Source organism: Melospiza georgiana, chromosome 1 (genome assembly GCF_028018845.1).
Source record: "Melospiza georgiana isolate bMelGeo1 chromosome 1, bMelGeo1.pri, whole genome shotgun sequence".
Classification (NCBI taxonomy): domain Eukaryota; kingdom Metazoa; phylum Chordata; class Aves; order Passeriformes; family Passerellidae; genus Melospiza; species Melospiza georgiana.
In genome coordinates, this window is record NC_080430.1 from 134,001,356 (window position 1) to 134,028,798 (window position 27,443).

The 27,443-nt window shown below is 39.7% G+C and overlaps 2 protein-coding genes across 7 annotated transcripts in view; one reads left to right on the forward strand and one right to left on the reverse strand.

Moving 5' to 3' along the window:
• The window catches only part of TMEM67 (transmembrane protein 67), a 29,343-nt gene extending 9,849 nt beyond the window's left edge, over positions 1-19,494 (reverse strand). For 2 of the 3 annotated variants that reach the window (XM_058038642.1, XM_058038633.1), the window contains exons 1-14: positions 19,305-19,494; positions 17,260-17,348; positions 15,717-15,810; positions 14,199-14,298; positions 13,677-13,746; positions 13,497-13,571; positions 12,231-12,293; positions 9,833-9,987; positions 9,604-9,712; positions 7,974-8,060; positions 5,945-6,010; positions 2,902-3,058; positions 2,413-2,536; positions 1,469-1,574 (exon numbers count right to left, since the gene is read on the reverse strand). In XM_058038642.1, the coding sequence (XP_057894625.1) occupies positions 1,469-1,574; positions 2,413-2,536; positions 2,902-3,058; positions 5,945-6,010; positions 7,974-8,060; positions 9,604-9,712; positions 9,833-9,987; positions 12,231-12,293; positions 13,497-13,571; positions 13,677-13,746; positions 14,199-14,298; positions 15,717-15,810; positions 17,260-17,348; positions 19,305-19,494 (1,485 nt within the window). Of the gene's footprint in view, positions 1-1,468; positions 1,575-2,412; positions 2,537-2,901; positions 3,059-5,944; positions 6,011-7,973; positions 8,061-9,603; positions 9,713-9,832; positions 9,988-12,230; positions 12,294-13,496; positions 13,572-13,676; positions 13,747-14,198; positions 14,299-15,716; positions 15,811-17,259; positions 17,349-19,304 lie in introns of those variants that run through there. The other variant, XM_058038648.1, reaches the window with a different exon arrangement.
• Positions 19,495-21,133: 1,639 nt separating this feature from the next.
• On the forward strand, positions 21,134-27,443 carry RBM12B (RNA binding motif protein 12B). Of its 4 annotated transcripts, none has more exons than XM_058037688.1 (3): positions 21,134-21,209; positions 24,075-24,120; positions 24,805-27,443. In XM_058037688.1, exon 3 carries the CDS (start codon positions 24,833-24,835, stop codon positions 26,930-26,932), a length of 2,100 nt encoding a protein of 699 aa, XP_057893671.1. In that variant the 5' UTR covers positions 21,134-21,209; positions 24,075-24,120; positions 24,805-24,832; the 3' UTR covers positions 26,933-27,443. The 4 variants fall into 4 exon arrangements, with proteins under 4 accessions (XP_057893671.1, XP_057893690.1, XP_057893697.1 ...); XM_058037707.1 differs by having other exon boundaries at positions 21,193-21,213; XM_058037714.1 differs by lacking the exon at positions 21,134-21,209 and adding an exon at positions 21,630-22,946.

A 27,443-nucleotide genomic window follows, 5' to 3' on the forward strand; every position in this document is an offset into this window, starting at 1 on the left:
AGGTAACCTTGATGTAATTAGACCAACATGCAAAATCATGATAAGCTTGCACAGCTCAGATACTAGGTTTTTTTCAGCTTGAATGAAATATAAATTGTCACGCAGCATCAAAATTGCTCCCTCTAGCTTAAATTTAATCTAAGATCTCTTTTGACTTTGGTCTGAAAAATTTGTGCATGGAAGAGAAAATGTTTGTCTTGGTTTTATAATATTCTGGCCTGAGTCTTTATCACTGTACAGCTAAAATTAACACAAGCGTGATAATAAATACTATTTCTAATTAAGTTTAAAAGAAGCATCACCCCCACCCCCAAAACCAATCCCTCCTTCCCAACATCTTGTGTTCCCCAAACATTTCTTCCTGTCAGACCTCCTTGTATCACTGCACTTGGACTGAAGTCTAAATATCCTCAGTTACTACAAGCTCAGTGCTTACAGAAACTGCAAACAAAATTCAATGTATCTTTGTAGTTGCATAAAATTTGTTAAATACAACAAGACATCCAAAATTGGCAATACTCAAATATATCCCAGAGATCTAGATGTAAGGATGAAATAATATGACAGAAAATTGAGGAACTGAAAACAATTGTTCCTACCATCTCTATTTGAATTAATTACTTTCTAGATACAGTGCTGTCTCAGCGGTTAAATAAAGACATCAGTTAGGCAGGAAAAAAAAGGTCTTGATTTTTCTATCTTTCTAATTCTCTTGCTTTCATGCAACTAATATGGAACTCAAGGAACGCTTCTAGCACCACAAATGTCTTCTAACCAGATGTCTATTTGTACTGGAAGTCTGAACAGTTGAAGGCTGACAAGCAGAAAATGCTGATATTAATTTGTTTTTTGTTCTACCATCCTAAGATCAGTATTTTTACTTTTTAAAGCAGTGTGATCTAACATACCAGCAAGAGAGAAGAATGGGACATCTGTGCTGCTGCCCATGAAGGCAAACAAAAGGGCAAGTAGGAAATGTCCCTCCTGCATCTGCTACAGCAGAATTTGGTGGTTTTCAGTACAGAAAGATGAAATACTAAAGGATGTTTTAAATATATTACCAATACTTTAACGTAAACTACAGGTGATCTGAAATGTTTGTGTCATAACAACCTCCTCTAAATGCATTGTTCTAAATAAAAATACTAATTCCTTGCATAACTTGCTTGCACTGCTCCTTAGAGTCCTTTATCTATTATTTTGTGCGTATAATTTTATTTGAACTGTAGCCTAATTTAGCATTATAAAACCAATTTCAAATTCCAAGTGTTTTAAGTTAAAAAAGACTGAAGATAAACTGAAAATAGTAAGAGTTTTAACTGATTTGTTTTAAAAGGTTTTAGTAAAAACTTATAACTTCAAAACTGATCAGAACTAGAAACTGCTTATTAAATTTTTATAACCCACTACCAAAAACCAGAATTCCAACAGAACTAAAAGTATGATTAAGGTGGCACAAAGATCTCACCATCACACTCTGGGTTTCAGGGTTTTGGACAAGCACATCTGTGTAAGCAACAGTAATGAGAGGAGGGTAGATGGTTCCTCTCTGTGTATGGGATACCAGACGGATACTGCAGAAATACAGAGCATGATTATTAATAAAAAACCAACTGGATGAGTGCTTGGGAAGCAATCAATGAAATTTGTAAAAAATACCTAAATGAACAGAACGACCTGATCAATAAAATGTGAATTTTTAACTCAATAACATGGCACTTCACATTTTAAATGTACAACTGGAGTGTACAATGGCATGTACAGAAATATATAAAAAAGTAATAGGAAGGATTGTTTACTTGTAAGAAAATACCTGAATCAATCTTTACCTGTCTGCATCTTACAGGAACACATCACATAAAGGAGAAAAAAAGTTTCTTCCAAAATATATTCCAGTTGAGATGAGCAATCAGTACTGACCCTAACAGGCAGTCTCACAATTTTAGTTAAATGACTACAAGCCTATTCTGGGATTGTAAAACAGAATAGGCAACTGGTTGTAAAAACACAGTATGAAATAAGTATGAAATAAGATCCTTGTATAGTCAGCAACACACATGTTGAAAAAGAATTAACAGAGGAGTTTTTTGGTCTTTCCAGACAAAACTTGCTTCTAAGAGGAGACTGAATACCTGCTAACTTGCATATGCAAACATGGTCTGATCCTTGTACCTGGAAGGGAATCATGGTGATTTTAACTCCCACAAGTCAAGGTTGTTTTCTTTCACTCATCAGAACAACCTATGGAATTTCATTCCATTCCATTCCCAAATATGCAATTGAAAAAGTGAAATGTATTACATATTAGCCATATTAGAAAATACATAACAAAACAACTTTAAGACAATAAAATGCAGACTGTACAACATTGGCTTAATTTTCTATGTACTATATATTATATGAGTTAATCACCTTATTGTTATTTTGCTAGCAATCCGAATTACCCTTGGTGGTTTTCCCAAGTCATTCTCTTTTCCACTAAGTGCATCCACCAAGAAAAATCGACGCGTCAGAAGCCAGTTGTTCATATTACTGCCTAGAAAACATGACAGTTTCACACACACAAAAAGAATGAAATGTATGAGAAACAACAAATATAACTGTATAACACACAGTAACTACTGAGAATCTAAAATTGTTTATTTTCAACTTATACAAATATATAATAAAATGAGATTATTTTATTCATGCATATTACTGATTGGAATGGTGTATGCAACCAAAGCTTGCACTAAAACAATCAGAACTTGACCACAAATACTAAATTTTTAAATAGAAACAAGTTATGGTGTGTTGTGGTATCTTTAAACACAACACAGTAACACTAGTTAACACAGATTATTTCTATTTGAAGTTTTGAGATTGTTTAAATTCATAGAGATGTTACAATCACCATCTTACCTTGGTTAACAAACTTTTCATTGTATTGAAGATTCAAATTTAAAACTGGCACGGCCCAAAGATGTTGCTGTCCATTGCCACCATTATATTCAAGGAACAGGTCATAAAAAACTGGATTGGCAAAATCCAATAAAATCTTAGAAATTGAAATTTTGCACTACAAGAAAAAAAAGTGAAAATTAAAAGATCACTTTAACTATTCAGATAACTTGCCAAGCTGTGGATTCCTTCCCTGCAAAATTATCATGGAATCTGTCCTACTTCTTCACAAAAGAAAGAATCACAGAATCATCAAGGTCCTGCATGAGCCTCCATTTCTCCAGGCTAAATATCCTCAGCTCCCTCAGCTGCTCCTCATAGGATTTGTACTCCAGCCCCTTCACCAGCTCTCTTGCCCCTCTCTACACGCTCCAGCACCTCAATTTCCTTTTGAAGTGAGGGGCCCAAAATGGGGCAAAGCACTCAAGGTGTGGCCTCACCAGTGCCAAGCACAGAGGGCAATCACTGCCCTCATCCTGCTGGCCACACAATCCTGGTACAGGCCAGGATGCCATTGGCCTTCTTGGCCACCTGGGCTCATGTTTGACCAGCTGGCTGTTGACCAGCAATCCCAGGTCTTCTGCTAGGCAGCTTTTAATCACCCTTCCCCATGTCTGAGTGCTGCATGAGGTGGCTGTGACCCAAGTGCAGGACCTGGCACTTGGCCTTGTTAGCTCACACCACTGGCCTCAGCCCATTGACCCAGCCTGTCCAGACCTCTCTACAGAGCCTGCCTGCCCTCCAGCAGGTCAACACTCCCACCCAAGCTGGTGTCAGCTGCAAACTTGCTGAGGGGTGCTCTGGATCCTCTTGTTGAGATCATTGATAAAGACGTTAAACAGGACCAGCCCCAGTCCTGAGCCCTGGGGAACACCACCATTGACCAACTGGATTTAATTCCATTCACCACTCTCTGGGCCAGACATCCAGCCACTTTTTCACCCCATGAAGAGTGCACCTGTCCAAGTCTTGAGCAGAGAGTTTCTTGAGAATGCTGTGAGAAATCGTGTCAAATGCTTTACTGAAGTACTGGCAGACAAGATATTCCAGCTGCCTGCAAGCAATGACCCAGTACTAATGATTTTATGCAAACTTCTTCGAAATTATTGCAATTAACTACAATGACTAATGTGGAGAATAAAGCTCTTACAGATTTGGAAAAAAAATCCAAGCAAACCTCACAGACATAAAATTTGAAACAGCGTAAACATTAAAGTCAAGAAACATAAATGCTGAAGTCATGAAATCTGGTTCAGGGCCCACCAGTAGAAGAGAGAAATGAGACTAGTTGATACAGTCCAGCACAGGCCACTGTGGGGAGGGAGAGACTGAAACATCTCTGCTATGAAGAAGAGCTGAGACTCTTTTGCCTGGAGATAAGAAGGCTCAGGGGATCTTATCAACGTGTACAAATATTGTACAAGGGAGGGTGTGCGAGACAGAGCCAGGCTCTTCTCAGCAGTGCCCAGTGACAAGACCAGAGGCACTGGGCATAAACTGAAACAGGAGGCTCCCTCTGAGCATCAGAAGACAGGTTTTCACTGACACAGGCTGCCCAGGGAGGCTGTAGAGTCATTCCCTGGATATATGACCATGTGGATATGGTCATAGGCAACCTGCCCTACATGGCCCTGTCTGTCTTGTGGACAAGACAGTCTACTGAGGTCCCTGACTCCCTCAACCACTCTGTGATTGTGTGAAGAAGTTAAATGTGAAAGCAGGTAACATTTTGCAAATGTGAACAACCATGCATTTTAAATACTCTTATAATTTGTCAAGCCTATTTTCTCCAAAGCCACAGAGGAAAAAAAAAGTAATGCATATAATGGACAAAAATGATATTAAAAAATACTCAGTAAGTTACTGATGCATCTATTCAAACCCAACAATGTTAACTGTTATTAATACAGGTAATACAGAATCAATATCAAATACTCAAGATTTTAAAAAGAAAAAAAGCTACTCAACTAGTTCAATGATCCTAAATAGAACATGTTTTCATTCTATCTGAAATACTGAAATATGGATTAAACATTAAACAATATGAAAGATATTGTTAAATATCTTGATAAATGAAAATATTTAACGAAGATTTGTCAATGTTATTTGGTAAACAATTTAAATTTCCCAGAGTAAGCTTTGACAGCTATTACCTTCTAAGACTTTCACACCACCTAAATAGCAGCCAGAGTTTTGTATTTTCACACTTCAACACATCATGTGGGGAATGGTTTGCAATGTTCGATGAGTTAATAAAGAATATTAATATATAGGTATGAGATGCTGTGCACATATATGGAGTTGTATAAAGATGTTTCTTTCTCCACTCCACTGCCAAAGGGACTACCACCTTCCCATCTAACATATTGAGTGACAAAAATTAATGATGCTTTATCACTGGCAGAACCATTTCTGCAGCTCACATAATTTAGTGTTCTATTCCCTCTTCCTTTGCTGGTGTTTAGTAAAGTGTGAAAACCCCAACAGTGTTTTTTCATAGTTAAGACAGCCAAAGAATCTCCTTCCTCTGATGAGTCATCTGTTCGATTAAAATAGATTTTCAATCTCTTCACAGAATTCACTAAAATCAGGGCATACTATAAAGAGTAAATGGGAACAATATTCAGGCATGGCATGACTGGATTTGCCTTCTTTCCATATGAAAACAGCCCAAAGAGGGTGGTAGGAAAATTTGGAGATATGATACAAAGTCTATAGCTGTCACAATTCAGGCTCTGTGTTCTTCCACTACAAAGTCAGCAACCTCACAAATACAAATGCCAGTTTAATGTACTGTGATTATGCTATGTAGTAAACAAGTTTTGTGATGTAGTTAAATAATTTAAAAAAAACCCCACACTAATTTAATTTAATTTCCCAAGAAAGACCTCCATGTTGCAGCTTATGCCTAAACTCCAAAGGTTCTTCAACATGCACCGAGTAACTAATGACATAAAAGGCAGCTTAATTCAAAATTGAAAATAGCATTTTATATCTTACTTACATTTTGTTGATAAGTTGTTCCAAAAACATAAGCTGCATTCAATTTAGTTTGGGTATCAGGACAAAGCTGAATAAAACATAGTTATAATTAGGTTAATTCAAAGGTATCATCTTCTCATGTGAAAAATATTTACAAGTACTTATGTATTAAGAATTCTCACAAGATTTTTGTAAAAAAAATTTAATATGAGAAGGATTTACTTTGGGGTAAACACAATTATTTATTTCACTAACACAAATGTGTTTAAAATGCTGGTTTAGCTTATTCGTACTTGCATAGTATTTTTCAGTTCCATCACTAAAATCTGTGGACAGCAGCATCCAAACAGGCAAGAATAATCTTTCTGTGGACTGAATGTTCAGTGCACTGTATTGCCTCAAGTTCAATCAGAGGCTTCTACTAAATTCAAGAATCCCATAAGAAAATAAGTCCACATTCATACAGCCCTGTTTCTCTTAAGCTGGCATTCTCAGAGAATCAAAGTTGTAGCAAGTAACAGATATTTTTTCTTTTTTTTAATACAACACTTATATTTTCAGCAAAGAATGGCAGATTCAGCTGAATCCAGAAAAAATGGTCCAAAGTCTAATGTGGAGGCCAGAGCCATTTTCTCAAAATGAGAATGAAGTCTAAATTTGCATAAAACACAATTCTATTAGTGTGAAACTGAAATTCTGGAAATTGCTACAATTATGCATTGAGACCAATTTAGCACTGTGATGTCTTATCATCATGCACAATCTATTACATTAAAGGAGGCTTTGAATTGAAAAGCTATTCCTTTCCCATTGGCTCTTGATAGCTGTTAAAAGCTTTTCCCTAGAAAATAAACATGCCCCAATAAACCTAAACTTATATGTCAGAATATGTAATTTTCTATGCATAGTACCTGTAACCTGTTCTCATTTCTATGCATAGTACCTTAGTAACCTGTTCTCTTAAACACTAGTTTTCCTTAAAACTGGAGACACAGACACAAGATGGCTCATCCTGAGGCAGTAACAAAGTAAATCATGAATGTCAGCTGTTCTTCTACAAACACTGAAATGTTTGAAGTGATGTGCTCCAACAGAAAAGGAACCAACAATTCCCAATTGTTCTTGCTAGTGTTTCTATTGTTGTCTGTCTGGGAAATAGTGAGAGTGCCTAGATTGCCACTGGACTGCTAAACAAATTCTATTCTGTAACATGCTGCAGCTGCTCATTGTTCTCTCTGATAGACTAATTACTATTGCACTTTCTAATTGCTGCTTACTTGCATTTTTCACAGCCTAACTACACAGCGTGGTAGTGCTGAAGTAGAATGTCTGTGTCCCTGACATCTGAGGGTGTAGTGGCCAAGGGCACTGCCAGCCAGTCCCCCCATTCTATGTAAAGTCTCCCATCATGTATTTATAACTTTCTGTTATGAAAAAGGGACATGCTGGTCATAGTGTACATTTTATAGTTAAAACAAAAAGAAATAAGCAAGCAAAAAATACCAAGACAATGCAAAGAAAATGGCGTAGATCAGCTTTCCTACCTCCCCTGAGAGTGACATAGCCATTGATTTGACAGTCACCCCCATGATGTGTGCAAATAGTTGACAGCATCTAATGGGGACATACTCATAGCATCATCTATAAACACATGTGGACTCAGAGCTCAAGAATACACTTTTCTCAACAAGAAAAAGAGGTTTAATAAGAAAACCCAAGCAATAAGAAAGGTTTAATAGGAAAACCATGAGCAACTATGCTGAATAGAAGACAGAGATAGTTGGTTCTAAATGATTAACACTATGTTTCAGAGCTTTACAATATGCCAGATTTATACTGGTCTAAAGGATGAAGGCAGTGTTGATGAATTTATACTTCTGATTTTGTAGAGATCATTGTGAGCAAGAATAAAGAGCTATTTTCCCTATTCTAGTGCTACAGTTATGAACTGTCATTAGATTAATAACCAAACTCTTGGCTTTTGTCTTAATTTGGCTAAAGGCACTCAGAACATTGTGTTATCAAGAGAAGATAACTATAATCATACATACCTGTAAGAGACCTCCTTCCAAATTTTGCCACTTAAGAAAGTTTCCCGCTGCATCAAATGAGGCTGCAATAAATTTCAGCTTTACATCCTGTTGATGAAAAAAAAAAGATAAAGACCAATGAAACTGCCCTGAAGTGGACATACACTCTTTAGAGACTGCTGTCATCAATTGTTTGATGTTTCCTAAAACTTTCAGCAATCCTTAATTTTTTTTTCCCCCCTTTTGATTTTGTTTTTAATTTTGGGTTTGGTAGTTTACTTCTTTACAAAAACATACCATTCTTCTACAGATTCATTGGTGACATGGAAAAAATTCCAAAGGAACTTCTACACACGTAGATATGCCCTAACCTAATCAGGAATCTATGCAGATTTCTAATATATACAATCCTGGAATCTAGAGGGCTTCCAGGACCTTCAGTGTTAGGAGGAACAACAAGTATTTCAGTTATTAAAACAACTGCTACATTGCAACATTGTTTAATTTAAAACATAGCCTTGTAGAATATGGCTGAAAAAGGCATAATAATTTTATTTTTGAGTCAATATGAAAACTCTAGATAAATTTGGCAGTATAACTGACAAACAGGTTATCACTAGTACTATTTTCTGTGATTAGCTGAACTTGAATAACCTATTTCAGTTATTCTATTTTACAATTAATTTAGAAAAATAAATCACTTTATTGTTTGATTGACTATCTGATTTCTTCATAAAAATGTGCTAATTAACAAACTACTGAAGTAGTCCATCCCTCCCAGGGACATATATCTGGCTTTGTTAACCTTAAAATTATTTTCCTCACCTCTTTTTTTCCCATAATTCACTGCAATAAGAGGAAAAGGCTGGAGTAATACACTGAATCCATCTCTGATACAATCAGCTTGTAGAGATGTGTAACAGAAATATTAGAAATAAATTGAGGAGGGGGACAAATGTGTGTGTAAGCAACAGAAAGTGTTAAACACCACATAAAAGTGATGAAGAACACTGTTTTCAGCTACAGAGCTGATAAAGGGGTTGTGATAAAACCTGGCACAGACAACTTGTCAGCAAAAGACCCAGCACTCTGGCACACCAGGAGGGTGGCAGTAAAAGACACAGCACATCATATTTACCCTTCTTTTTCACAGGAGTTCACCATGAAGTCTGACAAAAGGATGTATGTATTTTAAAAAAAGTCAAAGATCAACTTTGCCTCAGATTTATGAAGATGGAAGTAAACAAGACTCTGAAGCAAAAACAGTGTCAAAACAACTATGAACTCCTAAGGTGTGTAAAAGGTTTGTCTAGTTACTAGTTTACCACTCCTAATCCAGATCCTTGGGGACACAATGAACACTTAAAAGCTGGCATCCTTTGTTCCTTGTGCCCTGGTCATACCACACAGGCAAGCACGTCTGGGCCTAATGAGAACGTCGGTATGAGAGCGTAAGCAAAGGAAGAGACCAGACATTATTTTAGGTAAATATCACCTTTCTCTTCCATGAGATCTCACACTGAGTTTTGTTACACTAACTGCCTAAAACTCACCTTTAGTAGAGTCACATCTATAATAAATCTAAACATTTTATGTGATATATGTCCTCTTCCTAATGGATGCTTCCCTATGTGTAGTACCCAACACCTACCTTATCTGTTCCTTTAAAAGTGAAGGTTGTAGGAAAATGATTTTTCTCAAGCACTTGGGATGCTAATCCTGGTTGGTCACCATAATACAGCCATGGAAGATTATGCCTCCTGAAAAAAATTACAATGTTTTCTCTAATGAAGCATAATATTTTTCATCAAAGAACATTTAGAATAATAAATTCCATACAAAGCTATTAAAGACCAAAAGTTATGGAAAAGGCAACTTACCAGTAGGGTATTGAATGAACGACGCCTACCCTTGCTGTACTGACAAAAATATACTGAAACAAACCACAGGCATCAGTACTTGAAGAACTCAATGAGTTCATATTCATGACACACATATTTCCAAGAGCTTGGCATGCTGTTAGATTAGAGTACAACTGCAGTGGAGAAACAAGAATACAGAAAAAAAGTATTTAATTACTCCTTCCTTTCGTGAGGCAGTCATAAAATGATAATGTTTTCAGAAGCCACTCCTAAACCTTTATGCTCACTTGTAAGTAATAATATTTTGTCAATATCTAGTATTTTCTTCCAGGTATTCAGGTACCATATTTTTACAGATCTGCATATGGAAGCATGAAATCAGTACTCTCACTTTTTCAGCTTATTTTAGTTGCATCCGCTAGACGGGAAAAAGTGACAGAAATGTCAAATCTGCACTTAGAAAACAAAGTAAGAATGAAAATGTTTAATACCACTTAGACTGTATGGCAAAGATTACTCCTTCAAAGGCCTCAGATTGACAACTATAGATGCATGTGGTATTTTCAGTTTCACGTACCTTGCTCAGTTTTGGTAAACACACCAGTGCCAAGTGCTATGCAGAGGTGACACCTGGCATCTGTGTGCAGGGGTCATTGCACTGGTATTAACTTGCCACCTCCTTACCCCCGTTTGTGTGGGTCAGACCAGCAGCTGCTCATCACATGAAGGCAGCATCTCTGAATGGCTGAGCAGGGTGAGGCAGACAAACAGGATAAACTGATGCCAGTGATAAAGAATGGGACCAGTGGGAGAATTCATCTCAGAGCCGTGTGTATGAGATGGTGACAGGAGCAGCAAAGATGATCTGGGAAAATTCTGAACAAAAGTCTGCTGAAATACTGAGAGAACATCTGCTAGCCAGGGAACATGGCCTGGGAGTCTGAAACATGCTTGAGAAGTTCAGCTGGGTACCTGAAATTCAGAGACCTCCTGACATACCATCAATAAGCACGAACCAAAGGAATTGTAACAGCAACCTATCATCTGGAAAGATGAAAAAGAGTCTAGACAAGGGTTAGGATTTAGAAGAGGGAAAACATTCCAAAAGAGTAGGAATAGGCAACTGCTATTGATGGCTGTACATTAATGAGTAGGAAAACAGTCTGGAAAACACAAAAACTAGCCTGAGATATAAAACATTGTCATCTCTTGGCTGCTCCAGGTGGTGCTGCCCTACACCACCTTATGCGCCACTGATATAAAAAATACTTTTTACCCAAAATGGAGAGTGAATTTGTCCCTGCCTCTCATCTCTCTAAATCTCACACACAGAGGAGGTCTCCTACACAAACTTTTCTATGAGCTCTCCTAGGCAAGTTACCAGACTGTGGCTAGGGATGCCTGACTGCCTCTAGATTGTTGATCATCTTCGAAGCGAAACTTCATCTGCCATCAGTTTTGAGGCCCCACTCCTGGGAGTGGTTTCTTGAGTACTGTACTGGTACTATTTGGAGTAATACACACACATATGGGTAATTCATCATAAGTGCCTTTGCTGCTTTCCTAGTGATCATTTTGTAGCAACTTGTAATATTGAAATGTATGCCTGCTGCTGCTGCTATTGACTGCTGCTACCACTGGAGTACATATATACACTTGCTTTACTAATCATAACTAGTAATAACCTGCAGTAATCTCTAATAAAAAATTGTAGGAAACAAGACTCCATGTGCTTGTGTATTACAGAATCCTGCAAATCCATATTGTGATCTTTAGAGACTTCGTGACCCGGCAATCCTTTGGGTTGTGACAGATAGGGAACAGAGACAGATAGTAGAACCTAAGAAGTTAAAATCTGATCTTCAGGAGAGCAATACAGAAGGAAAATGAGAATGTGTGATAACAGAGTTGGTAAAAGGGAGCAGAGACACATGCCCTTCACAAGTGTCTGTAACTCTGTTGCCAAAGCCACTCTTTTACCCATGGTTACTGTCACCCAGAGCAACATAATGGTAAATAACACTTGCATACAGAAAGCAAAGCAAAGCTAAAAAGGGTGGTTCCATGGTTATGAATAACTGAAAATCAACTAAGAGGTAAAGAGCAGGTGCCAGTAAATACTAGATATGCTCATTTATATCCAAATATGTGGATAGTAGGTCAGATACTACTGAAGGACTTTTTCTTTAACACCATTCATCTTGTGAAAATTCCAACACTATAGACTTGCATTAACATTGACTAGCCCTCAATATTTCTAAGCATTTTCTGGATATATAATTATTTCTTTTCTATTCTCATCCAAAATAAAATTCTTCAAAGATAAGCAGGGTAAGTTCCAAATATAAAAGTGACATGCTTTTATAGAGTACCATTCTGTATAAAAAAGCAAACTGCAAACACTAGTGAAACTCACCCAACAGGCAAAGGCTGAGGACTGAAGGTTTTTCAGAAACCATGCTGATGCCAGTGTTACACCCTGTAAATAAGGAACTTTTTCATTGTCTTTGTTCACAACAACTCCTACACAATGTAACAGTCTGGAAAACTATGTCAGCTAGAAGATGCTGCATATTTTTTTTCTAAGACCATTCTGCCATTTGTAAATATCTCAGTCTAACAATATTAGTTCAAAACACAACCATAATGCAATAATTTATTTCACTTCCCTAAATTAGACAAAGTATACAGGAAAAGAGCTGAACTATTTAAACTTTGAATATGGATTCCGTGATGCAGAAGTTTTCTTTACCACACAAGGGAAGTACTAACAATTTCAGGGGTAAGACGTTGACTTGACTTGATGGAAAATCTAACTCAGGACCAAATTTGCCAAATTAATTAGTTCCTCCTTTTTATAATCTTTTTTATAACTACTCACATTTGAACTACACATAGCTTTCATACATACTGGAAGCAACAGAAAAGACATATTTTCAATAAAATATCACTGAGAAGATGGCATTTTCAGGCAGCAAATGAATGTTTGGTATCTGAAAAACTGAAGACTGCTTTTCACTTTCTTTCAAGTGGTAGCTTTTAACATGAACTCATTTAGGTTTCTTAGCCACATAGCATTTCCTGAATTCAGAACTACTTGGGAAATGGTCTTAATTTTGATCAGATTTCACATTTAATGAAAGTTCATTAACTAAAAGAATAAAAACCCCTTCAATCTTGTCAATAGAACATATTTTCATTCATTAGCCAATTCAAGGAGTTCAGCAATTTCACAGACAATCTCAAACTTCACAGGTGCCCATTTTCTTCTATAAGCTCTAAGATCAAGCAGTAAACTCAAGCCTTGTATTTTTTCAAATGTTTTACACAAAGACATATTTTATATAGTACAAAAATCCAGAGGCACTCAAGGACTCTTCAGCATCTTTTTGTGATACAAGAGTATGCTTTAAATGCACACAATTAATACAAAAGGTCACATGCTACTAGTTTTGATATTTAAGTCATGTAAATTACTTCCCCTTTTCAGTCTCCAAAACAGCATGGATTTTTAAAAGCTTACTCCATTATAACAATGCTTGCTTGGTGTCCATACCTGCACTCTATCTTGATGCAAATGATCTTGCCATCACTGGGATCAGACAAAAAATGGGAATTTGAAATATTTACTGAAAGTAAGTAATGAGAAAGCTTAAAAGTGTTTTAGAATAAATACACTTACTAGCTGTGCAAAACGAACAGCTGCAACTCCCTTTGGGGGTAAACCTTCACGAGCCAAGAAACACAACCCACCAGTCTGAAAGAAATATAAGAATAAAAAATATTAATAACCTATTGATACACTTTTTAAAATAACTTTTCTTTTTCTGAACTTCAATACAATAACCATTCTTCTACTTACTAGAATGTTTGGGCTGTTGCAGTCACAAGACTTGCTTACTTGAATAAATGTCTGTTCACATCTTACACACCTATGGATCACAAACATGAAAAATGCACTTAAAATGTAATTAAGTGTAATATTTAGTCCTCAGAGAAAGCTGATTACATAGCATGCCCAGGAACAGCATCAGCAACTTCACTAGTTTGAAATGAAATTCAAAAGTGATTACTGATTTGTTTCTACTATCAGTGAAGTAGAAAACAAATCAAATAATAGTTTATCAGTATAAGAATTCTCTTCTGCTTCCAATCCAAAGCCTGCTTTTGGCTTTGAAGAAGCCAAAGAAGAACCAAGCTGCTGGCCGGCCATGTAAGGACTCCAGTGATCACCAAACATGCTGGGTTTGATACAGGGTTGAGGATTTCCAATTCCCTGCCTTCAAAACTGTCATCCCAAAGGCAGACTGTTCCTCAGGAGTATTCCATTTAAACTAGCATGACACATTTAAATTTATCATCACAAAAGGCAAAGAGCCCCCACCTGCTTCCTGATGCATCTGAGGCAGAGAAGGACTGCTCACTTCCATTACAAAGTATGCACAATGCTTCACCAAGCAAAACACCATCCATGCTTCTTTCCACTGAGCAGAAAAGAAAAGAGAGTCTGATAAAACTGCCTGATGCAGTGTGACACAGTTCTAGATAAATGTGAAAAAATTCAGCATCTGTGCAGATCTAAAATCAACTCAAAGAGTTTATTTTGAAAAAACCAAGAGCACAACACACAAATAACATCCACTATAAATGCACATTCATGCATGTCTGTGTGCAGTGCTTATAGGTGTGCACATGCAGTTTATTTTTAAATGAGAAATGCAACATTTCATGTCTAGTTTGGCTGATCCACTGTTATTTATTCTGAATAAGATTCAGACAAAGGCCTCACTGCAAAGCAAAAATTCAAAACAAGTTTGCAAATTACTGGGAAAAAAAATTACATTTCATCTGAAATGATTCATGGAAATGTCACAATTTCCAAGTTTCAAAACTGCATCTTCCACCAACTATATCATCTGACAAGAGATTTAAAATCTAATTATTAAAAAAAATCCAAAGAGCACAAAAAAATACAGTACTAATGTTCTTCCTGCATGTCAAATTACAGAATCAGCTTTGCTCTCAATATTTTACCATAAAGGTCTGGAATTATTTTGTAACTCTCATAAAGTTTCAGGCAGAAGACTGGTATTCAGTGTTTTCCAGATTCCTAAGAAAATTTAAAATTATTGATCTGGAAAACATTGATTCTCCAATATATTCTGTCAGAAATATAACCAAAGTGGACATTTGTAATTCTGATTCAGAGAATTACAGGCATTCCACGTCTTTGAAAATAAGGAAAACTAGAGGTCCCAAGAGCTTTTATGTTTTACACCACTGATGAAAACTGTACTTTGCTCTTATGTTTCTACCATGCAAAATAAGCAAAAATCCATTAAACACTAAATTTAACATTATTTTTCTGTCTGAAAATCATCGGCAACTACCAGAGAGCATCAAGTAAGAAGCACAGGTATAGGGAAGCACATCTCAGAAAGTCACAGGTACAATTGTCTCAGGGAGGCATGAAATCCACTGACACTAATGCACAGCCATTTGCTTGATTTGCTCAGCCTGTTCTCTCCCACCTACTCATACAGATATAATTCTTTTACTGCTCTTTATACTTCAAAACACTGTAATGTTTTTATAGTCTGTATTGACATTGTTTTTATCCCAACTTTAACGACTCCATCCATTGCCAAAGAGCTTGAAGGAAGTGATACATCAGTATTCATTTATGGAATGTTTGCAGAATAGTTTTTATTGCAATGAGCAATGGTACAGATTTATCTGTTGTTTTTCATGACAAATAAGATCAAGAGCAATGTTGAATTTTTACATCAGATAAGAAAACACAAGTAAAATTTTCTTTCTTACTGAACAGAAGAGCATATCTTAGTAAACTCAAATATCTAAAACAAGTGCTATCATCTCATAGCTGGAATACATTTTTTACCTAGTATTTCATTATTGGGGCATTTACAGTTTCCTTTTGAAGTCAGGCCTCTGGGGCAAGTAATGCAATTCCATCCATCTTGAGTAACTCCGCTCTAAAATAAAATATAAAACACTAGAATTTTCAAAAATATAGAGATCATCCAGTATCTGTGAAGAATGCCTTATCCAGCCTTTAGTTACTAGAAAATGCATTCAGATAAAACATCAATAACATTAATGAAGCTTTTAAAGATAAAAAAGGCTAAACAATCTGGCAAAAGTAATTTCTAGCAAACACACACAAAAAAGTTAAGCTCTTCTGAACCTGTTAGCTTACATCCTTCAGGGAAAATGAAAAGTAGAATGTTTAAAAAGAGATACATTGAATAAACATAATAATGCATACATAGACATTTTGCACAAAAATTGCATGTTGCAATTGCATATAAATATATAGAAGTAATGGAAATCGAAGAGTTCTAAATGAAGTAGCTTATATTATTGTTTGGAACTTTGTACCTACCCAGACAGTTCACATCCACACTTATTTTATATCATGAAGTAACTGCATTACAGATAAAGCCAATGAGGAAAATGAAGACAACTCTCATCCTCAAGTGCTACTGATGCTACTCCCTTCTCCACTATGACCATTTTATCTTTGCAAAAGCCTTGGCAGTAGATCAAAGGCATATGCCACCATTGCAGGAAAGAGGAAAAAATAGCAAAAGATCACAACACAAAAGGATACAAAGTCTTTGTCTAACACAGCAAGAAGATAGAAAGAAAAAGGAAATTACCTACATAGCCCATTAGCCACTGAACACCTAACTCAGGCAAGTAAGCTGCTCTCCTGAGAGTTCTTCTACAGCTATTGAAGAGAAACAAGTATTCAGGAAGGCTTCACCCTCAAAAGTTGATTTGATGGAAAAATACATTTCTTTGCTTACTATAGTGGGAAAAAAATCTGTTCCAGCCTGGTGTCTCTGGATCAATGCTGAGATTATGACACAAAATTGTAACTTAATTTGTCAAGGAAGGTCAGAAGAACTGATCAAATTGTAACTATAAAATTCAAGTAACATAGTAGGAGCAGCTCATTTTGAAGTAAGAAAATGAAATTTTGTGGATTATGAAGATACAGCCTAAATATCACAATAATGGTATTTACATAAATAATCAGTTATCTATGAGCTGAAAAGCATCTTCAACATTGTTCAGAGTTGTGCTCTCTGAACAAGGACAAAGCAGAGAAGAAAAGTAGTGGAAGAAACTTAAAGACTTAAAAAATTCTTATTTTGTCTGTGGGGTCAAATTTGTAATGAAAAAGGCAAAATAATAGAAATAGACAACTCTAAATAGGAAAAAAAATACTGCATATAAACATGGTCTTAGAAATTCTCAATCAAAGACTATGATGCAAAAAATACTTTGAATTAATGAAAAATAACTTGAAGTCAGGACAAAATTTAAAATTAAAAAACCCATAGTGGTTCTGACTATGGCAGATATGATTCTATCTATTCTATCATGATGGCAAACATGAAACATTCAATACTCACCATATTTTCTGGGCATTTTTCACAAGTAACAGAGAACCCACCATTACTAGAAACCATCCTGTATCCTGGCTCACATTCACAGGAACTACCTGAAGAAAACAGCACAAATGCACTTTTAATCTACATAGAACTGACTGGTTGTAACAGAATATGAAGAACAACTACTATTGCTCTCAAGAGATCAAGATGGATTATTTGATAGACACATAAAACACTTGAATGAGATGTGAATGAAAATCATCTTGCTTTTTAAAAAATACCCATTTTTTGAAAAATGCCAATTACAGTTTGCACATAGATATTTTAGGAGAATGTTACAAGGCTGACTGATCTACCAGGGTGGAACAGTGATACAGAGCTTGTATTTTGTGGGTTTTTTAATGAAACAAAATTTTACCAGTTGGTTTGTAAGAGATATAATCTCCCCATCTAAATCTTGCCACAGCCTTTCCTCACTACAACATCAGTATTATATGTATATATTATATGTTTGTATACAGCTTTTATTTTTTCAATTTGAAGTCATTCCTAAAACCAAAATGTGTTCCTACGAAAAGGTTTTTCAAAATATAACTGTTGTATGAAAAGCTGTTTTCAACTCAAGGCTTTTAAAATTGTGCATGGGGATCAAGGTTCATATTGAATGGTTTTCAGTGAGTGAACACAACATACTTAACATTTTGTATTAAATTAAACACTCTTTTCACGGCACAGTATAATGCCCACCTGCTAGTGCTAAACAACTTTTTTTTAGAAACTTTTCCTGTCTCAGTGTCATGAATTTCCCTCTGTACTTTTAAACACATACCAGAAACCAAAATTGATTATATGTACTAATTAACTGTTTTTATCATTTAAGCTTATTGAACTGTGCAGGCAAAAATAATGCCAAATTCTGTGGAAAGTTTTATAACTTTAAATTACATTCTAATGAGTCCAGCTGTACAGAAACATTTGTCAAAGTGATCAAACATTTCTACTTAATTCTAAAGAAGAAAAAGCCCAATTGGATTAGATCAATGAAAAGTTTGAGTTGTGACACTCACAGTGACAATACCTAGATTTTTAGGGATGTCACCTGAAAGCAGAATCTGGGTTGATGAGCTAGCCAAGGAGGGTATGGGCAATCACAAGTGGAATTCAGCCAAGATGCAAACAGCACTGAGCAGCACCTATCTACACTGCTCCAGCGAGATCTGCAGGAAAAAATAAACCCTTGACCTCCCCTTGGAATTCTCCTCTGCTTGAAGTCCTTTATTTAGAGGAAGATTCAGCCTAAAAAGGAGCTATGGATCTAGACACCCACATTATCAGGGGACCTAAAAACAAATAGTATATTTTTTTTCCTGTGAGTGAACTATGGGGTCAGTCTTTAGGACACCGTGGTGGTGGTGGAGGTGAGCGGCTTTCACGGAGCAGCTGGGAGCACAGCCAGCTCTCCACACATCACTGCTTTCCACAAAGTACCAGCCCTGCAGAGAGAGCTTCTTGGGTCTCAGGGTCAAATTTGTACACACACCAGGGAACTCCCACTCTTGTTGCACTGTGTATTTTATGAAAGATGGACCCTTTAATGCCTCCTTATGCCCTAAGGAAAGGAGTTAGCTGTCTGTGTTTTCCATTCAGTACTGTCAAGCTGTGCTGCATGTGCTCCAAGTTCCCGTGTGCACTAGCACAGGCACAGCATGAGGATCTGACTCTTGATATCTCAGACATTCAAGGCTGACAAGGAGTTTAAAGTTACAGAAGTGATCGAGAACATATATTCGGGGTCCTGTAGAATTTTACAGATAAAAATGCAAATACAGTATAATGATTGAGAAAAAAAAATATTATTAGAAAAAGGTCGAAAGTCATTTTTCTGAGCTGCATCTCAGATACATCACAGCTGTGCTGGGGCCTCTCAGGTCTCTGCGGGCTCCCGGCCCTTTCGCAGCTTTCCCAGACGGGTTTTACCGCCACCGCCGGAGCCCGACCGCGCACCGCCCGCTGCTGGGGCGGATTCAGCGCGGAGCCGCCCGCGCCCCGCCTCCCCCACCGCTCACCGCCGGCGCTCTGCCGCTGGTGGGCCCCGCAGGGCGCGCAGGCCAGGCGGGAGCTGTCGAAGTAGCGCTCGGCGCCGCAGTCGGCGGGGCGCTGCAGCGGGACGGAGAAGCCGCGGGCGGGGGACAGCGCCGCCGACACCGCCATGAGCAGCGCGGCAGCGGCGGCGGCCCCGCGGCCCCGCGTCGCCATGGCACCGCGCGCCCCGCCCGCGCGCGCCCATTGGCCAGAGCCGCGCGGTACGGCGAGCGCCGGGGGCCCGCCGCCGCAACACGCGAAGCGTCCGCGGGGCGGGGCGGGGCGAGGCGGGCGCGCTAGCCCGAGTTTGTGTGCTTGGTGTTCTGAGAGTTCTGTTCGTCTTGTGCGAGACCAGGAGCGAGAAACGAGAGGACACCGTGGCCCTTTTGCACTTGCCCGGTACCTCGTCTCTAGAACTGATGCACAGTGTATCATCCCAATGGAACAGGTGTTTGTAATTTCTCCACAGAGAGGGAAGGGGTAACGAGGTGAAAACACAAAATGTCTAGAGCAATGGATGCTCAGCCAGTGTTACTCCCCTTTACCTTTTACACCTTTGTCACACTCTTGTTCACATCCCACAGAAGCACAGAATGAGTCTGGTTGGAAAGGAGCACAGTAGGTTGTCTGGTCCAACCTCCCTGCTCAAGCAGGGCCGTCCCAGAGCACATGGCACAGGATTGTGACCAGAGAGCTCTCGAATATCTCCAGTGAGGGAGACTCCACAACCTCTTCGGGCAGCCTTTTCCAGTGCACCCGCACATTAAAGTTCTTCATGCTCCGGTGGAACTTTCTGTGCCTGTTTCTGCCTGTTGCCTTTTGCCTCATTCCTTTACCAAAACTTTGCAAGATACCATGTCCTGGATTTTAGTTATTTCTTATTGTCCCTCTCCTGTGTGCTAATTGCCTAATTATTATGATTTTCGACATTACATGCTTTATTTCTCACTGGGTTTATTTTGTTGGGTCAACAACTGTTAAAAGGTTGAGTTTATGTTTTCAAGTAGAATTACCTGTCTCCAGGCTCAGGTTCATGTAAATTTGACTGCATACAGACGTAACTGTTTTACTGGTGTGCTTGATTTCTGGAAACCCCCACCTTGTACCCCGCACAGTATAAACACTATCTTTTTTCTAAACAAGACTCTATCCGTGTTGAGAGAGCTCCTAAAGTTGGCAACATTCCGAGGTGAATCTATCATAAATAGTACAGGGGTTTTTTCCCTACGTAAAATGGAGCAGACATGTACAGGATATGCATAAAAAGACGAGAGAACGCAAAGTCAGGGAAGGCAGGTAGGATAAACATTAGGATAAATATACCTCGGTTGCACAACCAAGGGACTCTGCCCTTCCCTTTACTTAATCTTGAACCCTTTCTCCTTCTTCTCCATTCGTGCATCCCTGCTCTCCCCTCCTCTCAGAGCCCAGGCCGGAGCCAGCCCCGAGCCGCGTTCCACACCGTGCCGAGCTGTCGGACCCGCGGCCCTGAGCGGCGCCTGAGCTCGGCACGGGCCGGCACCGACGGGAACGAGCCTAAGCGCAGCGCACAGCGCGGCAGCGGCGCCCGGTCACCGTGTGACGGGTCTCGACATACAGATCGGTCACGGTGCAGGTCTCTCACTACGCATAGCTACAATCAAACTGGTCTATTAATACACAGATCCCTCAGATCTACTGAGGCAGGGAGCGCGTGCGCACTGCCTGCGGCGCGGCTCGCGCCCGCGCACTGCAGCGGAGGGGGCGGGGTCGCCCCGCCCGGAGGGTGCGCGCGCAGGTCGGCGCTCGCGCAGCGCAGCTTCCCCTCAGCGTTTGGGGGGGCAGTGGAGGCGGCGCCATCTTGGCGGAGCCGTGCCGGGAGCTGCGGCGCTCGCTGAGCGGCGTGTCCGGTGGGTGCGTGGATGGATGGCGTGAGGGACAGAGCACGCCTCCCCTGGGTGCGGCGTGTGGCCGAGGGCGGCGCGAAGTTTGCCGGTTCTCGGTTACCCGACCCTCGCGGAACCGCTGCGCGGCCGCTCCCTGTGCCCCGGCCCCGTGTACCCCGGCTTTCTCGTGTCTCTGGGCTTCCCACCCCACTTCCCTGCTCCCGGTGCTTCCCTCAGCCCTGTCCCGGTGTCGGGAAGCAGACGGGCTTCTTCGTGGGGGCGCAGCAGCGGCGGCTCTGGCGGGCCGCAGCGCGTGTGGCGCGGGGCGCCCTCCCCTCGCCCCGTGCCCGGCCCTGCCGCCCGCCGCGGGTCTCCAGCAGCGCCGGGGCCGGCGGGCCGACCTGCTGGGAAGCGGTTCCTGCTACATTGGACCGTGTAGCGGGGCCAGCTGCAGAGCTCACTCATGTTTTCCTTCCGCACTGTGCAAACTGCTATTCGCAGCAGCCTGCTTCCTCTATTGAGGCTTATTTTGAAGAATAGGATAAGAACCCTTCCCTTGTTCCGCTGGTTATTCTATACTGTTCCAGTTTCGTAGACGGGGTGTTTCTGTGGGTGTTCTTTCTAGCTTGCAGTGTGTGTGTAATCTTTCAGTGTTATGATAAAAATCCTAGTCTAGTGCAGACTTAGTTTCCTACTGCGTTTATAAGTTGTGGATTATTTTAATGGCTTTAATGTCTGGAATTTCCTGAGACTGTGGAAGAATAGGTATTGTACTGCTTTTTAACCAATTTTGCTCATATATAAAATTTCATAAAACTGTTCACTTCTGTGCTTTTAAGCTATGGCATGAAGTTGTTTATTTATTCTCCAAATCCTTGCTTTCTGAAGTCCTTGTTCAGTTAATGAATTGCTCTTACTTTTCATGACAAGTCAAATATTTTTGGTTATGCACTTTAAATTTGGATGGCTTGTCTGTGCTTTCTATCCATGTGTGATGGTTTACTGTACAGTCAGTAAGAGCTATGATTTGAACTTGCACTTGTTTGTGGACTTGTTAGAGATCCCATTATGATCTCAACCACTGGTCTGGTTTTCACCACTGAAAGTTGCGTATTGTATCCCTGGTGCATCGTGGAGAACTTGCTGTTTATCGCCGAAGAATTATGGAGGAGAGCTGTTGTGAATGATGTTTAAAAATTGGGATAAGAAAGCGGAGTTGTGAATCCAGAAGTACTACAGATTAAATACATCACGAAGTAGCAGGGCAGCGGATTTGCTTTCTCAAGACATGAAGGTGCTGTATGAAAATTCTGCCCTTGAATTCTCCATGCTTTTTTGGCACTGTCCTTGCATCTGTTGAGAAGACACGTTGTAAAGTGTTCTGGGTCTGGCTGGGATGGAGTTAACGTTCTTCACAGCAGCCCATACAGTTGTTTGGATTTGTGGCTAAAGGAATGTTGACAACACATCGGTGTTTTGGCTGTGGCTGAACAGTGCTTGCACAGTATCAAGGCTTTATCGATGTTCCCTACTCTGTTCCTGCAGTGAGTGTGCTCAGAGTAGGTGCGAAGCTGGGAGGGAACATGGCTGGGACAGCTGACCCAAACTCACCAAAGGGATATCTGTGACATGTAACATCATGCTGGGCAACAAAAACGGAGGTAGAGGAAGAAGTATTTAAATGGTTTTGGTTTCTATCTTGGCTCCCCAGGCAGTTGTTATTTGGAGGAAGGCTGGACATCAGTCAGCCTGTGGGAGGTGGTGAGTGATTTCCTTTGTTTTGTGTTTTTCTTTCCACCAAGGAAACTGTCTTTATCTTGACCCACAAGTTTTCTCGACTTTGTTCTTTCCCATCCCACTGATGGGAGGAGGAGTGAACAATCAGCTGTGTGGGTGCCTGGCTGCTGGCTGGGGTCGACTCACCACAAAAGCACAGAGAACAGATGGTCTTCAGTGAAGTTTGTAAATGGGCAGTTGTTTTCGGTTTGTTGTGCTTACGGAGTACTGGTGCAGAAGTGACATGGAGTCTGTTAGTGACAGAATTGGGGCTTTGCTCTTGTTTTGCTATGTTCAGGTGGAGTGGCAGTAATGGTTGTTGGTAGGTTACTCGTTATCAGGATGTGGTGCTTTACAGAGCAGGGTTTGTAGAAGGAGTGTTTGCAAATGCTCAGAGCATTGGGCTGTTGTGTTTGTTTTAAAGGGATGCAGTCATTTGCTACAGAGGCTTGTGTTTGTTCTGAGAATATTGTCCTATTTATTGTGTGATGGTGGAAAATGTTGAAAATCAGGGTATGTTAAGTCAGTGTATTAGAGGTTCTCTTGTTCTTATGTTTGAAAGGCAGTAGAGTAAGGATTTAGGGAAAATACTGAAGTTGGCTTGGTAAATTCAGGTACATTCTGAAGTTTCTCCTTGGATATTTTTGCTCTTTCATTTGATGGGCTTCACTGTGTATGTTAAGTGCAGTGTTGGACTGGTGAGTAGCATACTCTTGTGAAGTTTGAATCCAGGTGGATTTCAGAAGAATGGACATGTCATGTAATCCTGAGATGGACCTAAGCACCTTCCAAGAACTCAGTTGAGAACTGTTCCCTCGATACACTGTCTGTTTCATTGCAACAGTTCAGTGTGGCACAATTGATGACCAAGTAATCTCATCGTATTTTCATCGTTTCCAGAAGCCAAATTATGAATTTCTTTTGCTTCTAAAATGGAAACAGAAAGACGTGTGCATGGCATCTTGGAACATGGAAGGAGTTCTTCACATGGGTACATAACATGCTTGGCTTTAGTATTAGCCACTGCTATGGATGGGCTGCAGCAGTGTAGCACAGTGTGTAAAGCAAAGTACAGGTATCAGCCATTAATTATGTTTCGTTTTCTTTCCACAGTTAAGTTGATTTTACAGAATTTATCAGGTCTCCAAAGCAGAAACAGGTAAGCTGTCAAAAGCTTAACACTTCTCACTGAGTATTGTGACAAGATCATACACAGCCTTTTTTCCTCACAGACTTGTGGCTGGCAACTAGGATATGCTTGTGGCCACTGCAGTTAATACTCTGACTACGCCAAAGAGACAACATTTTTGAATGCTGAGAAAACATACATTATTGAACAGAACTGATCACTGGGTAGAGCAACTTGTCAAAGCAGTAAAGTCATCATTGTTTGTTTGTGAGTTACTTCATTTTCCAGTGACATAGTTATTCTTTTTCCTTTCTCCTTTTATCAATTAGTGTCCTGATCAAAAGTAAACCGGATTTTTTTTGTTCCTTAGGAGTGGGCAGAGATCTCTGGCACATAGTAACTATGCTGTGAAAGACTTGAGGTGTTCTTTAGGTATTGTGGATGGTGAGGAGTGGCTTAGGTGGATTTTGTTGCCCTTAGGGTAGGGAATATTGATAGATTTGTGCACAAGTGCCGGTGGAGTAGCTAATTCTTCTGACTAATCAACATTCAGTGAATTGTTTTAATCTTGTTCCAGTGAACTTGTGGGTTTTTTCATACCTTCTCTCTTGATGAGACAAGGGCATTCATTAAAAAGGCTCTAGCTTAAGTGATAAGATACTGTAATAGCTGAGTACTAAAGACGTGCTATCATGTGTGCCTTTTTGTCTGCAGGTGATTTTTGCTGTGGGTTGAGCTCAGCATGGCTGTAGTCATCCGTTTACAGGGGCTTCCTGTTGTTGCGGGTCCTCCAGATATTCGTCGTTTCTTCTTGGGATTGAATATTCCCGATGGAGGTGTGCATATTATTGGAGGAGAGATTGGGGAGGCTTTTATTATATTTGCCACAGATGAAGATGCACGGCGTGCCATGAGCTGTTCGGGAGGGTTTATCAAGGACTCGCGCATAGAGCTCTTTCTCAGCAGCAAGGCAGAGATGCAGAGTACCATAGAAATGAGCCGGAAACGATTTGACCGTGGGGGACGAGAAACTATGTCTGGCTCTAGAAGAACAGGTACTAATGGTTCTAGTGCATCAAGTATTGGAGATATACCACATTTAGTTACAGCTTCTCCAAAAGGAATAAGAAAGCCTAGTTACGGGCCACCAAATCGCCTGGAGGCTGGGTTCCATACCAACGGCACAAGATACGGTGATATGGGTATGCCTAAGTCAAACTATCAGTTGAGAAAGGATTGCCACCCGTTTAACCCGGATGATCGTTACCTGTTTCTGCGTGGTATACCTTACTCTGCCACAGAGATGGAAGTACGTGCTTTCCTTTCGGGGATTCGCGTGGATGGAGTGATTCTGATAAAGCACCGTAATGGTTTAAACAATGGTGATTGCTTGGTAAGATGTGCTACACCCGGTGATGCCTTAGAGGGACTTAAACGTCACAGACAATACATGGGTCAGAGGTTTATAGAAATCAGTCCCACTACAGAGGAACGGTGGATGGAATGCGGTGGGCGGATAGACGTGCCAGATGAAATGGATGACTTTTTGTGTGAAGACCATTCTCCGAGAAGTTCGGGCTACATGCATTCAAGGAAGCATTCTCGTTCAAGATCACCAAGGAGACAAAGAACACATTCTCGTTCCTCTCCCAGCCAGGAATATTACATACACTTAAGAAATCTGTCTTTTAATGTGGAAAAGAGAGATTTGAGAGATTTTTTTCCTGAATTAGATATACACAGCAAACAGATTAAGATTCTAACAGATAAGCATCAGAAAAGGACTAGAGATGCCTTTGTGGTGTTCAGGAGTGAGAGAGAATATCAGGCTGCCTTGGAATGTCATAGAAAGGTTCTTCTCAATCGTCCTGTGTACATTTTTCCAATTTCAAGAAAGTCAATGTTGAAAATAATTGACTCTTGTGAGAGGAAAAGATCACCGGACAGAGATCATCTTGGACAGGCCATATCAGAAAAAAGTTACCGGGAAGGTCATTCCAGCCCTAAGAATTGCGTTTATGTAAGGAATTTTCCGTTTGATGTGTCAAAAATTGAAGTGCAGAAGTTCTTTTCAAGATTTGATATTGACGAAGATGATATTTACTTGCTCTATGATGAAAAAGGAGTTGGACTGGGAGAAGCACTAGTGAAGTTTAAATCTGAAGAACAAGCTATGAAAGCAGAAAATTTAAACCGCCAAACATTTTTGGGAACAGAAGTGTTAATAAGACTTATATCTCAAGATCAGATGCAGAAATTTGGTGTCGCTGCATCATTATCTGCACCAAATGAAATGCATGGTCATTCACATCCGTATGACAGAGGTGACCTCTCCCGTCCAGTTGGTTCACCATCTGGGCCACCACAAGGGCCACCCATGCATTCTTTTGGTCCCCCTGGGAACTTCAGGCATCATTCTGAATTCAGACATCCCCCTGAGGACTTCATGTGCCCTCCTAAGGATTTTAGGGGTCCACCACCCCTCATGGATTTTGGTGGTGACGGTGAACCTTTTGGCAGAATGGAGTTTGGGAATAATAAAATGGGAAATTTTCCGGAAGGAAGATTTATGCCAGATCCAAATTTCAGTGGTGGTTCTGAACGTGTTGTTCCTATTCTGTTGAAAAATTTACCTTTTAAGGCTACTCCTAATGAGATTCTGGATTTTTTCTATGGCTATAGAGTGATACCGGAGTCAGTTTCTGTGCAGTACAATGAACAAGGATTACCTTCTGGTGATGCCATTGTTGCTATGACAAACTATGAGGAAGCTATGGCTGCTATTAATGAACTGAATGATAGGCCCATTGGTCCACGGAAAGTTAAGTTGAGTTTGCTGTAAAGGAGGAAAAGATCCTCTAATAACACATTCTAGGTTTGACAGTATTGACAGTTATTTTAACTTTTAATTACTGGAAGATGCAAAACAGTTTCCATCAACGGTTGTAAATAATACCCGGTTCAGTTGTTTAGCTCTTGGTTGGAAATACCTGTAGGACATTGAATGTCTTACATGAAGGTATAAAAGGATGGAGTTGTAATGCTTTGGGTTTTTTTTTTTTTAGATTAATTCCAATCTTATGTCTTTGCATCAAATAAAAACGTAAGTGCTGGTTGACTGACCACACAAACGGTTCAAATAGAATATTTTCAGTGCTACCTGCATTAGTAAATGACACTTCTTACTAAGGTTAGCTTAATAAAATTTTAATTTTTTTTCGGTTTATTTTTGTGTAAACCTTTCAGGTTTTATTCAGTTTCATATGTTTGCAGGCATTCCTGTTTAAGAGCTTGCTGTTCTCATTAGCTGGCTTTGCAATTTTTTTAAAATAAAAAAGAAATTGCCATTTAAA